This window comes from Rhinopithecus roxellana, chromosome 16 (genome assembly GCF_007565055.1).
Source record: "Rhinopithecus roxellana isolate Shanxi Qingling chromosome 16, ASM756505v1, whole genome shotgun sequence".
Classification (NCBI taxonomy): domain Eukaryota; kingdom Metazoa; phylum Chordata; class Mammalia; order Primates; family Cercopithecidae; genus Rhinopithecus; species Rhinopithecus roxellana.
In genome coordinates, this window is record NC_044564.1 from 88,300,722 (window position 1) to 88,317,760 (window position 17,039).

General features: G+C 45.0%; 2 protein-coding genes across 4 annotated transcripts in view; one reads left to right on the plus strand and one right to left on the minus strand.

Moving 5' to 3' along the window:
* Positions 1 to 1,096: 1,096 nt before the first annotated feature.
* On the minus strand, positions 1,097 to 9,808 carry FAM120AOS (family with sequence similarity 120A opposite strand). Of its 2 annotated transcripts, XR_004053961.1 has the most exons (5): positions 9,325 to 9,808; positions 8,713 to 8,833; positions 6,196 to 6,286; positions 3,364 to 3,474; positions 1,097 to 2,663 (listed from the first exon to the last, which is right to left on the minus strand). XR_004053961.1 is itself a non-coding variant. In XM_030919447.1 (3 exons), the coding sequence occupies exons 1-3, from the start codon at positions 9,339 to 9,341 to the stop codon at positions 6,200 to 6,202; spliced, it is 225 nt and encodes a 74-aa protein (XP_030775307.1). In that variant the 5' UTR covers positions 9,342 to 9,808; the 3' UTR covers positions 5,082 to 6,199. The 2 variants fall into 2 exon arrangements, 1 of the variants encoding a protein (XP_030775307.1); XM_030919447.1 differs by lacking the exons at positions 1,097 to 2,663; positions 3,364 to 3,474 and having other exon boundaries at positions 5,082 to 6,286.
* Positions 9,809 to 9,919: 111 nt separating this feature from the next.
* Positions 9,920 to 17,039, plus strand: part of FAM120A (family with sequence similarity 120A) — a 117,363-nt gene continuing 110,243 nt past the window's right edge. For both annotated transcript variants that reach the window (XM_010375119.2, XM_010375120.2), the window contains exon 1: positions 9,920 to 10,623. In XM_010375119.2, coding sequence (XP_010373421.1) covers positions 10,150 to 10,623 — 474 coding nt within the window. In that variant the 5' untranslated portion in view covers positions 9,920 to 10,149. The remainder of the gene's footprint in view (positions 10,624 to 17,039) is intronic.

The following is a 17,039-nucleotide window of genomic DNA, read 5'->3' on the forward strand; positions in this document are numbered from 1 at the left end:
TCAGGCCTAAGCCGCACATGCACAGGCAGACACAGAGAAGTGAACAGAGTCTTTGAAAATTGAAGAGGTGCCACTGGGACCACCACCACAGAAGGGGAGACAGTTTGCCATCTGAACTTAACTGAGTTGGTTGTCTGCTTACAATCAGTCTTCTCCAGGGGATTTTAACAAGTTGCAGACTCTCGGGACTTGGTATTCAAAACATCCAGAATATGATCCAACATTACTAGATGCTCAAGGAACCAGGTAAGTGTGACCTATTCGCAAGGAAAAAGACAACCAACACGTCATTCCAAAAATGACTCGGATGTTGGATCATCAGACAACAACTTAAAACAACTTTTATAACTATTCTCTTAAGATGAAAACAAAGGGCCAGGCTCAGTGGCTCATGTCTGTAATCCCATCACTTTGGGAGGCCAAGGTGGGTGGACCACCTGAGGTTGAGTGTTCGAGACCAGCCTGGCCAACATGGTGAAACCCTGTCTCTACTAAGAATATACAAAAAGTAGCTGGGCATGGTGGTGCACATCTGTAATCCCAGCTACTTGGGAGGTTAGGCAGGAGAGTTGCTTGAACCCGGGAGGCAGAGGTTGCAGTGCACAAAGATTGCAGCCTGGGTGACAGAGTGAGACTCCACAAGAAAGAAAGAGAGAAAAAGAGAAAGAGAGAGAGAGAGAGAGAGAGAGAGAGAGAAGTTCTTGATGGAGACACAGAAGCTACATAAATTACAAATGAGAATTCTAGAACTGAAAAAATTATATTTCTGAAGTTAAAAAATGTAATGGATGGACTTAGTAGCAGAATGGAAATGACAAAAGAAAGAGTCAGTGAATTGAAGACAGATCAAAGAAATTAACCAGAGGACACTGAGAAAATGGATTAAACAGAATGAACAGAACTTGAGGAACCTGGGAGACAACACCAGAAAATCACATATATTTGCCACTGGAGTCTCAGAGGGAAAAGAGAAATTGGTGCAGACACAAAAAAGTTTTTAGAAATAATTGCTGAAAACTTCTTAAATTTGACAAACAATAGAAATACACATTCAAGAAACTCAGCAAAATCTAAACAAGATGCTCAGCATAACATAATCGAACTGCTGAAAACCAAAGATTTAAAGAATCCTGAAAGTAGCCAGAAAGAAACCCAATACATTAGGTATAGGGAACAACAATTCAAATTGCAGGTTCTCTCAGACATATAATAAAACATCGTGTAGGCCAGGATGCAGTGGAACAGTATCTTTAAAGCACTCATAGGAAAGAATCATCCACCCAGAATTCTATACCCAGTGCCAATATTCTTCAGGAATGTGGACTTCCTGAAGAATCCGAAAATATGTCCACAAAGTCATTGGAGATCCTCTCTTCAGAAGCTGGGGCCTAATTCCCTTACCCTTGAGTGTGAGCCAGAATGAGTGACTGACTTTTAATGAATAGAATAGATCAGAAGTGACATTTCATGATTCTGAAATTTTAGTTATTATGGTGAACACCAGTCCTCTGACAACATGTGACAACATGGTTCAAATTTGAGTTACCAGAATATATTAACTGTAACTGCATGAAGTTCAAACTTTCTGCTAGCTCCCCAGTCCACAAATCACTACATAATAACAGAGGTACATCATGATCAGTGACCAATCATGTCTCTTCTTTCCAAAACCTGTGGGTGATTGGTCACTGTGCGTCTGTGTTCAGTTCATGCACAGACAGCGAAGTGTGAATTGTGTGGCCTCCTTGTCTCCCAGTGATAAACCCACACGGCATTTTACACAAATGGATATTCAAAAGAGAAAACGGACAAATAAAGATAGAAACGCAGCAAAGAAACTCAAAACCGAAAACACTGAAAGTGAATGGAAATCAAACATAAACGGGGTCACTGAAGAAACAGACTATGGGATGCTGGCACTGCTGCCGAAAAGGTGAATTCATCCAATAAATGAAGAATGCGGTTGTGATGGAAAGGATGAAGATGTCCTAGAGGAAGGAACGTCAGCAAAAACCTTCACGTTGAACGGACTTGGAGATATTTCATGACACCAAAAGCAGAAAGGATAAAATATTAGAAGCTGATCCAAACTTAGAAGGGGCATGACAGGTTTTTGAAACACAGAAAAGGTGCTTGCTGCATATCATAAGGTACATGACTTTTGAAGAAGGCAAGCACTGTTCAAATGTCTCTTGATGGTTTTTAGGAAGACATCAAACACTTTAATTCCCAGTGTTGCTAATGTTTTAAATTACAGTGTACAAAAATATTTACTGTATTGTTTCCTTATACATTTCTAACAGTACAAGATTACCAATGTTTTAACAATTTTCAAAAGACAGGAAAAAAATCACAATTTTACCCATTAATGATTATTAACAGCACATGGCACAGTTTCAGGTTGGAAGGTCATTTTTACAGTTCTGAACTGCTGTTCAAAGTGAGGACTGTGTTTTATGTTGCGAGACTCTGTGCTCTGCTAAAATTCCCTGAAGAATGTTTCTTTTTTTTGTTTTGTGGGGCAGTCAGCCTCGTTAGCCTTAGTCCGCAGGTCCTGCGTTGCCTTCTGTTTGGTAGTGGTGATCCGAGTGTCAGTTCAGAGTGTGGCTGTGTTGCTTGGGCTCTGCCTCTGGTATGTGCAGCTCTGGGCTAAGCACAGAATTCTGCTCATGTACAGAATAAGAGAATCCTCTTTTCAGATCTTTGCGTTTCAGGATTTCCCCCCAGACTCCCTGGCACCCAGGGGGCCTCTTTTCCTCATCCTCTGGCTTAGAAAGATGGGCTCTCTCTCTCTGATGATTACCTGCCCACTTTCCATTTTGCCAAAAGGAATGCCCCTCAGGCAGAAAGCAGAGAGGGGGAAAAATGATGGATTAGTTCTACATTCTTCAGACCATAGGGTCATTTTTTCCTGCTTCCTCTGGCTGGAAAGACAGGTTTTCTTTCAGGGGTATTTTTTTTTTTTTTTTTTTTTTTGAGGTGGAGTTTCGCTGTTGTTGCCCGGGCTGGAGTGCAATGGCGCAATCTTGGCTCACTGCAACCTCCACCTTCCGCTTTGAAGCGATTCTCCTGCCTCAGCCTCCCGAGTAGCTGGAATTATAGGCATGTGTCACCACACCCAGCTAATTTTGTGTTTTTAGTAGAGACAGGGTTTCTCCACGTTGGTCAGGCTGGTCTCGAACTCCTGACCTCAAGTGATCCGCCCGCCTTGGCCTCCCAAAGTGTTGGGATTACAGGCATGAGCCACCGTGCCCGGCCTGACTAGGGTCATCTTTAGGTCAGGACTGAGAGAGAAAAAGTGTAAAAAAGGAAAAAAGCCAGGGATTATAGCCACACTTTCTAGCTGGCAGGGGCCCCATTTACCAGAATGTTTTAAGAAAGTTCCAGACTGTTTTCCCATCAGTGTATGAGGGTTGCAGTTCTATATCCTTCTCAGCAAACAAATTAACCGTATTTGGCACAGGATTTCTAGACCTGTAGGTTAGGGAAATGTCACAACATGTTTTCAGGCTGGCAAGCAGTTCTGCGTTTCTTAAGAGAATCTGTGAGAAGATGTAGATATTGGCTTCATAATAATAAAGCGAATTTGTGGTATTAAATAAATGGAAAATAAAAGGCAAATGGTACAAATTGAGAGTTCTTGAGATATTTGGACTACGAAGGGATTCATTACCTAAAGAGTGGCTTAAGATTTAGAAGGCATAGCTTTACCGTCTGTCTTCTAAGGGCAGGGTATCTTCTGTCTTCCGGGAGAGGGTATAGTAAGTCTTAACAAATATGCAATAAACATGTTGTTTAGGGATGTTCAGCATTCCTTTTCCCTTCCTAAAGGTACTCAGGTTGCTTTCTCAGAAACTGTATATATTCATCCCTGAGAGGTCTGAGAAAAAATAAAAAAAAAATTGTGTCTACTTTTGATGAGATTGTCAATCCAGGAACCTGTCTCCCCATATTAAAGTCAAAGGAACTATATACTGTTTTCACTGCTGGGCTGGGGACTCTTAGTACCTAAGTCTGGACCATTCTACTCTTTTTCATGACTTTGAATCTTGAGCAAATGACTACAGTAAGATTGGGGTTCATTCACATCATCAACAACACCCCAGCTGTATCGTTAAAAGTACCTGTCAGTCTTATTCCTGGTTCTCCAAACTTTCATAATTTTTTTTTTTTTTTTTTTTTTTTTTTTTTTTTTTTTTGAGACAGGGCCTCACTCTGTTGCCCCGGCTGGAGTGCAAGTGGCATGATCTGGGCTCACTCCAACCTCTACCTCCTTGGCTCAAGTAGTCTTCCCACCTCAGCCTCCTAAGCAGTTGGGACTACAGCTGCACACCAGATCTGGCTAATTTTTGGATCTTTTGTAGACAATGGGTTTCACGTTGCCTCAAGAAAAATAACGTCAGGGTAATATTAAGTCTTTTATCAGTGACATGTAACTGATTTTAAAATGTTATATAGTGCTTCCTAGTTTAACCAAACTGGAGGCATGTTTTATATGATGGGCTGATGTCTCATGAATAACTGTGCCAAAATCCTCATTTCTGAGTGCACTGATGCAGTAGATGGATGTCTCAGGTCCCTTAGCTCCCAGATTGGGCCAACTCTCCTTATACCACACCTGGGACCTGGGAGGAATGGGGAAGTGGGCACAGCTTTCCCAGACTCTCGTTCCACCCTGAGGATAAAGTATTGCAGTAACTTTCTTCCTGCCTTCCAGACGCACTTGCATTCTTTCTGGAGCACTAGTCAACCCTAACCTCTTCCTTTGTCATCAGCAAGGTCACAGGCCTGGGCTGCAAGTCTTAGCTGTTTCCAGAAGGGTGACTGTGTGCTCCCACCTATATCTGAGGTCCTAGACTCCTCAGAGGAAGTCAGCTTCATGTGATCTAGGCTACTTAAGCCTGGGGCTGGGGCGTTTTCATATCCTGGTATGACAGACTTGCTTCCTCTGGAAAGATCTTTATGGTTTACACAAATGCACAGACCGCTTAATAATAGCTAGTCTCTAAAATGTACACCTTAAAATGGCTTTGTACTTATGGAAATTCCTAATAAAAAAAAAAAAACTCGTTTGATTCATATCACATTGTAAAATGTGATTTACTTCAAAATATGATCCTGAAGATTCCATCAGGCAGTGTTTAAGGAATGACTATAAAGTTTTAGCCCTTAACAGAGTATACTCAACTGAGTACTGTCTCTCAAAGCAGTTCCTGTCAATGTTTGTCCATTGATTCCATAGCAGCTCCCACTGCCCACCCTGCTTGAGAAGCCTCTTTGAGAGTTGCCTAGAGTCTATAGCACTCATCTGAAGGCCCTCCATGAGAACAACTCTTCTTTCTCTCTTCCACATAGATACTTTTGAATCAACCCAAAGCTATTTGGACACAAGTGTGGTGAACACGGTAAGAAAAAAACAAACCAAGCAACAAAAACAAAAAGCAGGCAGTGCTGCATTAGACTGAAAGTAAAAGATGGAAACTCGAAGCACCTATGAACCGCCAGGGCAGTGTTGGTTGCTTTTACCCACATGGTCTCCTTTGGTGTTCTCGTGCCTGTGAGGCAGTAACCCTATTGACAACGACCCTAGCTTAGAGGGCTGAGAATGGCTGAAAGTGATGCTGTTTATAAATGGTAGAGTCAGGACCCACACATGGGTGTGGTCTGACTGCAAAGTACATGTGGAATTCAGAGATGGGATTACCATCCTCGCTATAAAGGGCAATTATGATCTGTGGCAGGAGGGTTGTATAGGATACTTACTTACACAGATCACACTGATCCCCTTCTCCTCTTTCTTTTCTCTGTGCAAGTATATAATCTATTTGTCTATATGTCTGTCTACCTTGGTAGATTGGGCTCCTTGAAGAAGGGATTACATTTTCTTCATCTCTATATCCCCAGTAGCTTGCCAATGCCCAGTATACACCAGGGGCTCAGTCGCTGTTTGTCTTATTTTCTTGTTCACTCTACTCTGACTGAGGACATGTCACTTTCTCCTCTTGACCTTCACATTCAGATGTGTTAATAGAAGTGGATAAAGACCACTCTAGCTTTAAAACACCCTCCAATATAGAGAGAACTCTGAAACCAGAAGCAGAAGCTGAGGAATGGTGAATAGAGCATTTTCCTTCACACAATGGGCATTAGGGTGGTATCCTGTCCCTTGAACGCCTCTGCAGAATTTGACCCTACTTTTTCAAACTGGACTCAAGAATGATCTTAGTGTTGGTGGTTTTGTGGTTTTCCTTGAGACTTTGTTATTGACAGAACAGCTTCTGGAAATCTGAAAAGAAAAAAAAAAAAAAAACAGGCAGTTTACATATTAGTTTGGAATATGAGATGTGTTTTGTCATGGTCTCCAGAATCCGAATATGGATCTCCGTGGAGCTCTCCTATACTCTGCTACTGCTAACTCATACTACTGGAAAGACAGCAGAGCCTGAAGATGTGTGTTCTTCTGGGTAATTAAAGTTGATAATTAATTAACAGGGCTGGTGCTAGGTAAACATTATAGGTTAGAATCCCAAGTGTGGATTAATTTGCTCTCTTCACAGACTCCCTGCTTAGCTCCAGCCTGCAGGTCTCCTAACATATGCTAACGATTACATGGGCAGGATCAAGGTCTCTTATTACCTTGTTTGGAAAACTGGAAACTCATCTGTTATTGCTGGTGGTTAGACACCTCCCCTAAGTAAAATATTAATTAAAGATATTAGGCCAGGCGCAGTAGCTCACGCCTGTAATCCCAGCACTTTGGGAGGCAGAGGCAAGTGGATCACTTGAGGTCAGGAGCTCAAGACTGGTCTGGCCCACATGGTGAAACCCCCTCTCTACTAAAAATACAAAACTTAGCCAGGTGTGATGGTGTGCACCTGTAATCCCAGCTACTCTACAGGCTGAGGCAGGAGATCACTTGAACCTGGGAGAGGGAGGTTGCAGTGAGCTGAGATCACACCACTGTACTCCAGCCTGGGCAACAGAGCAAGACTCCATTTTGGGGGGCAAAGAATAAATAAAATAAATATAAAATAAAAAAAGAAAAAGTCCCCAATTATTAGTTGTCATATTGTGACCCCCAAGAAGAGATAACTTATTAAATTTTAAATACAGATGTTTATTTTTCCCTCAATATATAAGCAATTTAACTTCAACCCACCCCTGAATTTGAGCTGAGAATGCAGAGTATATAAGCGTTTGTCAGCTAAACATTTTGCCCACCATCAATAGTTACTCAACAAATAAAGTGTGTGTGTGTGTTTTTTTTTTTTAAAAAAAGAACACACAGCTAAATAGGGCAACTAAGAATTGAGTTTTATGTGTTATGATACAATAATGAATTTTAAACTTTCTAAAAGTACAATAACTGGTCTATGTTCTCGAGTATAAGTCTAGACAAATACAGTTTCTGGAAAGAACTACAAAAGTCAACATTTATTGAGCATTTGTTGTGTGGTAGGCACACAGATTATCTGATTTAAACCTTAAAACAACCTGGGAGGTTAAGTACTATTAATATGTCATGATTTCACAGATGATAAAATCCAAGGTTCAAACAGGGTAAATATTTTTGCAAGGGCACAGACTTATCATAAGACAGATGCTGGGGGCCTGACTCCAGAAACTTAGAACTCTACAATATGAAAAGGTGAAAATAAATTTATTTCCAGAATTTCAGATACTGGCACTAGCATTTTTTTTTTTTTTTTTTTGAGATGGAATCTCACTCTGTTGCCAGGCTGGAGTGCGGTGGCGTGATCACTGCAACCTCCGTCTCCCAGGTTCAAGAGATTCTCCTGTCTCAGCCTCCGGAGTAGCTGGGACTACAGGTGTGCGCCACCACGCTCAGCTGATTTTTGTGTTTTTAGTAGAGATGGGGTTTCACCATGTTGGCTAGGATTGTCTCGATCTCTTGACCTTGTGATCTGCCCGCCTCGGCCTCCCAATATGCTGGGATTACAGGCGTGAGCTACCACGCCCGGCCGTACTAATGCATTTTTAAAAACTAAAATCAAGAGTATTTAAAGAAAAGGTAAATACATGTAATGCAATGCTACGAATGAAAATACAAGTGATTAAAAACTACTACTCCTCACGTTGTGAACCTGCCTTGGGTTATGGAAGGAAATTTGGATATTTCTGGATTTTCCCTTATTATTTAATGGCTAACTGTATTATTTCTTTTATTTATTTATTTATTTATTTATTATTTATTTATTTATTTATTTATTTATTTTTGAGATGGACTCTAGCTCTGTTGCCCAGTCTGGAGAGTGCAGTAGCGCCATCTCGGCTGACTGCAATCTCTGCCTCCTGGGTTCAAGCAATACTCTTGCCTCAGTCTCCCGAGTAGCTGGAATTACAGGCGCACACCACCAGGTCCGGCTAATTTTTGCACTTTTAGTAGAGACGGGGTTTCACCATGTTGGCCAGGCTGGTCTCGAACTCCTGACCTCAAATAATCCACCCGCCTCGGCCTCCCAAAGTGCTGGGATTACAGGCGTGAGCCACCGCACCTGGCCTGTGTTATTTCTAGATAACATGTCATCCTGGCTTTGTGACTAATTTTATGCATAAGTGAGTGGCATAACTTGTCAGTCTGCTTTTAAATGTAACTTCTTAAAATACCAGCAGCATTTAATGTATGTATATATGATACTGGCTTGTATCTGAGGTGGCTATCAGAAAAGAAAGCAGAAAAATCCAACTTGCCTTTTTCACCGGGAGTATGGGGGCTTCTTTGACCAAATCGTGCGCGTGCAGGCTCCATGTGCTGGGTAGCAGCTGTCTGGCCACAGCCTGTCGGTTGCATCCTGCTCCTCTACAGAGGTTTCTCCAGAAAAAGAACAGATGGAGAGGTGAAAGTAAGTAAAAGCGGCACTTTAAAACTTTTAGAGTGCTGGGTTTCTAAATTTATATTCTGAAAGGCATTCATCTCTTTTTGAAAATGTTTTATGCAAGCCTAATATACATACAGTATCAACCTCATTTTAGAAGCAATTACGACAGAGCTTTGGAACAGAATTTACGTAAACGACCTCCTTCCAGAAGATGCCACTAAAGCAACAAGATTTAAATCCCTCTCCCTAAGAAGAGCAGGGCGAGCCACTGCAAAGGCGCACGTTTCAGTCTGGCCATTCTGCAGTGGGAACGCAGGCTTTCCCACGCTGCAACAGACCTGTGCTCTCAAGACAGTCTCTTCCGTGACGAGCAGGCGCTCAGGACTACCTGTACCTTCAGACATTACGGTGCGTTTGGCCATGTCATTTGTCATAGGTGTAAAAACCACTACAACCGAGAGCCCGAAGCTGCTGGGATGAGCACCTGCCGCGGAACTGCATTCTCGCGCTCCTTCCCGCTCTTTCCAAGAAGCCAGGCGCGGCCGGCCAGCATCCCGCTCCCCCGGACCCCGCAGTCAGTGTGGGCAGCAGGCCCAGAGTGGTGCGAGCCCACCGTGGCGTTAGAAAGGCTGCGTCCCGACGAGCAGAGTGATTCGGCCTCCGGCTCACCCTCAAAGCTCCGTCTTATCGCCGATTCCCTCAGGAGCAGGCGAGCTCTTCCCCAGGACCTGCCTCGCGGCTTCCCTTCGCCCGAGTACCACCGGGCGGCGGCGGCCTCTCTGGTCCTGCGGGGAACAGGGCGCAGGGAGGGGAGCGGCGGCCGACGGGCCTGAGGCGGGCGAGCGGCCTGTGGCCTCCAGGCGCGGCCTGCTCCGGCTCAGGCGCCCCCTGGATCCCGCCCCGGCCCGAGTCCGGGCCTCCGCCTCCGCCTCCGCCGCCTCCGGGAGCCCCGAACCACGTCCCGCCGGCGCCGCCTCTTCCGCCTGCTCGCCGGCGGGCCTGCGCGGGCCTGGGCGGCGTCCGCGCCGGGCGGGTCCGCTACGTCAGCGCCGCCCGCCCGCCCCGCCCCGGCCCTCAGCCTCGGCCTCGGCCTCGGCCTCGCAGCGGCGGCGGCGGCAGGTCCCTCCCCAGACATGGCCCTGGGAGGCGGCAGCACATGGCGGCCGCGGCGGCCATGAGCGCGCCCCCGACCCGCCCCAGTCCCCCCTAGAGGCCGCCGCCCCCGCCCGCCCGCCCGCGCGCCACGGCCCCACCGCCCCCGGCCCCGCCGCCCCCCGCCCGCACCCGCGCCCGCGCCCCCGCCGCCGCCATGGGCGTGCAGGGCTTCCAGGACTACATCGAGAAGCACTGCCCGAGCGCCGTGGTGCCGGTGGAGCTGCAGAAGCTGGCCCGGGGCAGCCTGGTGGGCGGCGGGCGGCAGCGGCCCCCGCAGACCCCGCTGCGCCTGCTGGTGGACGCGGACAACTGCCTGCACCGCCTCTACGGTGGCTTCTACACCGACTGGGTCAGCGGCGGCCAGTGGAACCACATGCTTGGCTACCTGGCGGCGCTGGCCAAGGCCTGCTTCGGCGGCAACATCGAGCTCTTCGTCTTCTTCAACGGCGCGCTCGAGAAGGCCCGGCTGCACGAGTGGGTCAAGCGGCAGGGCAACGAGCGCCAGACGGCACAGCAGATCGTCAGCCATGTCCAGAACAAGGGCACCCCGCCGCCCAAGGTCTGGTTCCTGCCGCCCGTCTGCATGGCCCACTGCATCCGCCTGGCGCTCATCCGCTTCCACGTCAAGGTGAGGCCGGGGATCCGGGCGGGCCGGGGACCGGGGCCGCGCCGCACCCCTATGCCCCTTCCCAGGGCACAGAATGTCGCCCGGCCGTGGCGGCGCTGGGGGCAGCGAGCTCCCCCAGCCCTGGCTCGGGATAGCCGGGCCGGGCCGCAAGATGGATGGCCGCGAGTGCAGGCCGCGCGCTGCCCAAGCCCGCCTCCAGCTGTCCCTGTTCGGGGTCCTCGGCCGCGTGGGGACACCTGAGGGCTGGGAGAGAGCACCGGACCAGAATTCGGAGGCGGCAGTGTCATCATCCCCAATATCCTTAGTTTTTCCCGTCCTATGGGGGCGGGCAGGCTATCACTCACCTTCCACTTTGACAAAATATTACTCCCTTTTCTAATTTAGCCTGTTCTTTCCCAGCAACAGGTTCATCTTGGAAGCAAGCAGGATATAGAGTAATAGAGGGGGTTTCGCCAGGGCCCTTGGGGGCTGCAGATATCACTGCTGCTGCCGCCGCCCTTGCCAATGCTGTTAGCCCGGTGACAGCGAGACGTGTCTAAGGGCCAGTGCCCTGGCCTCTATTTCAGAACGCAGTGCCCTGTCCGTGTTCCTCTTAGTACAGGGTGTTTAGAGAATCTTTCTATGACTTTTTGTGTTGGATTTCAAAGAACCGTGCACTCTGACAGGATGGGATTTTGTCAGTTCTGTGACTTCACGTCGGTGTGAAAGAGGTCTTTAAGGCAGTTCGGTTTTGTAGATCCCACGCGAAAGGAGTCCTTCAAAGTCAGGGGGCGAGCTACGCGGGGCGTGAACTCGCAGGATTTATTTTTCGGGTGCACAGTAAGTATTCAGTGACCTTCAGCGGCGCCCTGACGGGTGGGTAATCAGAGCTCTACATCACCGGCCTCCTCTGGCCCTTTGGCAGAGGGTTCCGCAGCTGGCACTGGGCCAGAGGAGAACTTCAGGACCCAGCAGTGACTGTGGAGATAAGCACATACATGATCCTGGACTTCACGTTCTGATTGCTTGCTTTTTTCATTGGTTTTCTTGAAAACAAATTTTGGGGGCCTTTTTGGTGTCTTAGCTCTTGCCACTCTGCCTTCCATCTTGTCATTCTTCGACATTTCCTTGAAACTGCTGGAGCTGAAAGTTTGTGAAATTCTGTCTTCGCGGTTGCCCCCGGTGCCCGCGACGAGATGGTGGTAGTTAAGCCGAAAATGATAGCGGAAGTCCCACCCACGATCCGGTTGCAATTGGTGAGATGGTCTTTTAAGTCGTGGGTGGAGGCGGCCGGCAGAGTCCCGATTGGCCCCTACGCCTGGCAGACACACAACTGCCATTCCTCAGGGAAGTTCGGGTGAGAGGAAGTGCCTGCCTAGTAATTTCTGAATCGGAGCCTGGGGCGCTCAGGGAAGTGAGGTGCTGCCATTTGGCTGAGGCGATCCATCTCCCTAATAGAGCGTAAAAGTGTTCATAGTTTAGTCTTGTTCAGAGATGGAAAAGACTACTTAAAAGACAGGATGAGCTGCACTTACTTGCCTTTGGTAACCGCACAGCTATCTACTTAACTAGTCAGGCGACTTTCAAGGGAACACTGTGAATATTATTTAGGATTAGAATCAGGGTGTATGCATATGGTCACTGTATCTTTAAAGAACTGTTGAGTTCTTTTTAATTCTACAGTTTCTTTATCTTTGCACCCCCTTGAATGCCTCGCACACCTAGTAGGTGCTCAGAATTCAGACCAATGTGTAAGTGTTTGGAAACTAGATTTAAGCTCCATTTAAGATCGTCTTATTCACTTAGGTTTCTGGACAGGGGATAATTTTGTCTATATTTTGCTTTCGCTAAGCTTTTAATTATTGAGCTAGGATCATATTATAGTGTAAATTGCACAAAATGAATATTGTAATGACTCGATTACTTGGTGGTCTCTTAGCTGGCGACCTTACTTTTTTGAAAAGTGCCTGAGAGATTTAGCTACTAGAAATTTCTCAGCAACCAAGCAAGATGTCAGGAAGTTTGGGTACAATGTTGTGGGGGTTGGCGGGCGTGGGGGGGTGCCTTTACTTTCCTCACTGAAGAATCCTTTTAAGCTCTCTCACTCACGGACTGGTCTCTTTTTAGATGTAATTCTAATGAGCTTGGTTATCTGTTTTCTAAACTCAGCTTGAGAAGAGGGTGAAGAGGAGAGTCTGCCAGAGGCAGGAGCACCATTAATAGCAAGAAGTGACAACAAGAGTGAAGATTTAAAAAGCTATAAAAAGCAAACATAATTCTGGGGCTATTTTAAGAAAAGGAAAACAACCCTATGTACTTCAGTAGTTCCTGAGGGTAGTACAATGTGTATTCTATAAGGATGATTTTGAGTCATAAAAATTAATATTCAGCATTCTCTGTTTAAGGGATTGAAACAGTGTATACCATTTAATAAAATATACCCATAAAATGGTTAAAAGGTTTAAAACCATGATGAGGTATCTACTACAGGCCTGTTAGAATGGCTAAAAGAGAAAAAAATTTGAGCAATACCAAGTGCTAGCAAGAATGCTGAGCAACTGGATCCTCACACATTGCTTGTGGGAATGCAGAATAGCACCGCCACCCCGGAAACCAGTGGCAATTTCTTATAAAGTTAAGCATACATTTATCATACCATCCAGCAATTCCACTCCTGGGTATTTTCCTAATGAAGACTTTTGTTTGCGCAGAAACTCGTACTCAAATGTCCATAGCAGCTTAAATCATAATAGCCAAAACGTGGAAACAAAGTATCTTTTAATAAGTGAATGGTTAAACTACTGTATGGCCATACTATGGACTGCTACTTAGCAGCAGTAAGGAAGGTGTAGGTAACAACTTGCATGAATCTTTAATTAAGGTTTTATACTGAGTGAAAGAAGCCAGGTTCAAAAGGGATGATTATAAAACTATAGTGATGGGGACCAATTCAGTGGTGCTGGGAGTAGAGGAGAGGAAGGATGTACACATTAAGGGGACAGCAGGAGAGAGCTTTGTGGAGTGATGGAACTGTTCTGTATTCTGATGGTGGTGATGCTACCGTACATTAAAATCAGAATGATTCATCCAAAGTAAACGTGTTAATTTTACCGTATGGTAATTTTTTTAAGATTAAGTAAAAACCACTGGCAAAGGAATTGACATGAACACTTCAGTATATATAATGTTGGGTAAATGAGACATTTATAAAAACTTTAAGCATCTTACTGGTGCTTTCTCCTGTTTCGTAAATTGGCGGAGGGGCATAATTTCTTGTTACCCTTGCTTAGAGAAATCTTTTTTTTTTTTTTTTTTGAGACGAAGTCTCACTCTGTTGCCCAGGCTGGAGTGCAGTGGCGTGATCTTGGCTCACTGCAACCTCCACCTCCTGGGTTCAAGTGATTCTCCTGACTCAGCCTCCCTAGTAACTGGGATTACAGGCGTGCCTGCCATCATGCCCGGCTAATTTTTGGGTTTTTGGTAGAGACGGGGTTTCACCATCTTGGCCAGGCTGGTCTTGAGCTCCTGACCTCGTGATCCACCTGCCTCGGCCTCCCAAAGTGCTGGGATTCCAGGCGTGAGCCACTGTGCCCGGCCGGGAGAAATCTTTTTTGACTTAGAGATTATTTCTTTTACAGAGTAATAATTGTATTTTTTGTTCAGTAGTAGTAATTGTATTTCTTGAACCATTAGAAGTTGGTCTACATGGAAGGAGAGCCAGAACAATGAAAATAATAATAAGATGTTGGCCTGTGTATTGACTAGTTTTGGATAGGTCCTGAAATAGCCTAGTTTGAACTTGGTTTTAGCTAGTTACTTGGACAGTTTCCTTTTGTGTGCTTTGGGTCATTATAACCTTTGAAACTTCACTAAATGACTTATGTTTATTTTAAAATCTTGGTCACTGGAGCTTTCATAAATGTTTCTGCTATGTGACTTGTGGTATCAGTGTAAGGGTTTATAATGAAGTCCTTCAGATCTTCTGAATTTGCTTCCATTGGAGTTTTGTTAAATAATGCTCTTACATAAAGTGGCATTCATGCTTTAAGTCAGTGGAAGAATGTGAGGTTAGACTATGGTTTAGAATTTTCATGGTTAGCATAATTACATGTTTGTATTTAGAAATGATTTCTCTTCATGTATACTTGATGGGGGAGAGAATGGTATCAGACCAGGTCCTTGCTAGGTCCTTTCTCACATATGCCATATCATTTAATCCTCAGAGTGCTTTGTTACCCCATTTTACATGCGGAAAAAACAGGATCTAGTGATTAAGTGACATCTGGGGACAAGTCATTAGTAACCTCAAGACGGAAGTGGAGTGCTAAAGTCAGAGTTCAGCTTCTTTGTGTAAGAATACTTTGTGGGTGTGCCTACCTACAGTTCACCCTCAGGTCAATTATGATAGCTAACCACTTCTACTAGGTTTTCTAGTTAGGATAGGAATAGCCAAGTTTCTACTCAGAAGAAAAAGTTTCTTTTCAGAAGAAAAATGTCCATCAGTAGATCCTGAACACTGACAGTATATCTTATTCTTTTTTTTTTTTTTTTTGAGACGGAGTCTCGCTCTGTCGCCCAGGCTGGAGTGCGGTGGCCGGATCTCAGCTCGCTGTAAGCTCTGCCTCCCAGGTTCACGCCATTCTCCTGCCTCAGCCTCCCGAGTAGCTGGAACAACAGGCGCCCGCCACCTCGCCCGGCTAGTTTTTTTTTTTTTTTTTGTATTTTTTAGTAGAGACGGGGTTTCACCATGTTCACCAGGATGGTCTCGATCTCCTGACCTCGTGATCCACCCGTCTCGGCCTCCCAAATTGCTGCGATTACAGGTGTGAGCCACCGCGCCCGGCCGGTGTATCTTATTCTTAAGGACCTTTAATTGACTGGAAAATTTTTAAGGTTCAAAACTGACCATATTATACCTCAAACTAGTCATTGTATGTATTTCTCTATTGTACTACTTTGTCACTAGTTTAATTCACATAGTATAATGTCTTCAAGATTCATTCATGTTGTAGATTGTGTCAGAAGTTCCTTAACTTTTAAGGCTAAGGAATACCCCGCTGTGTCTGTGTACCGCATTTCGCTCACCCGCTCACCCACTGGTGGGCACTTGGGCTGCTTCCACTTTGTGACTATTGTGGATACTGAGTAAGGCTTTTATGGGCATGGCATACAGAGAGCTGTTCGAGTTCCTGCTTTCGCTTCTTTGGGGTATATACTCAGAAGTAGAATTGCTGGGTCATATGGTAATCCTCTGTTTTTCTTTTTAAGGAATTGCCATACATTTTCCACAGTGACTGTGTAGGCCATATATTTTATGTCATAAGTTATATAATACATATTATTATAATATAGTTCTATTTTTTCACATTAATGTGATCACACTATACGTTATTCAGCAGTTTGCTTTTTTATTTGTAAGAAGTCTTTCCATGTCTATACTTAGAGCTCTAAAGCTTTTCAGTCCCTAAATAGTATTCCATAATTTATCCAACCCCGACAGATGGTGTACACATGGTATATACATACAGTAGAGCCAAAGGTATGCACATTTTAAAAGCCACGTAGGGCCGTAGAGTCAACATTGCCAGACCTTCAGACTTTGCAAGAAAGCCAGAAACCCAGATTTTATTTAAAATTATTCCATTTTAAAAATGCCAAGTGAAGGAAAACTTGGTTCTAAGTTAGCTTCAGCTCTTGTGCCAATAATTTATTTGAGCACTGATCTTTATCAACAATTATCATGGTCATCTAAATCTCTTCCTTCTTTTTTTTTAACTTTAAAATTAAACCTATCAAAAACCACTCTGTCTCTTCCTGTCTGCCTCCTTGAACCTTTTTCAGTGATCAAAATGCTTCCATTTCCTGGGGTTACTGCAATATGATGTTTCCTTAAATGCCACAATCCTCTTGGCCACTTCCATGGTATATTCTTTATTATGTACTTCTCAGTATTACATCTTTTGAGGTGAGTGCTAACCACAAGTTTATTCAACATCTCACCATTTCCAAGGCACAGCCTCACTGTCCTCAAAGACTTCAGCACCTGGTTTTACATACTTACATATTGTTTATACTGTGTCCCATCAACACAGACACTGACTATTCACATCTCTAATCTGGCATCCTGATTCTGCAACTGGAGTGAATTTCTAATTGCACTTTAGATACTCCCGAGCTTGGACTATATAATTAGTGAGAAAAGTGACCCCACCTTTAACACTTCTGAACGCTGTGTCCCTGTCGCCCCTTGCCACTCCCACTGTCTGTCCCTGCTTGCCTTCTGCCATTTCTCTTTTCCCATTCTGTTGGCTTCCTTTTTAGTATAATGAGCTTGAGCTTCATGATCACACACTTCAGAGTTACACCCTCTACCACCATAGAGTTATGCTTGCTATTCCAGCATCCCATCCTCCCAGTCCCTAGAATAATGACACACC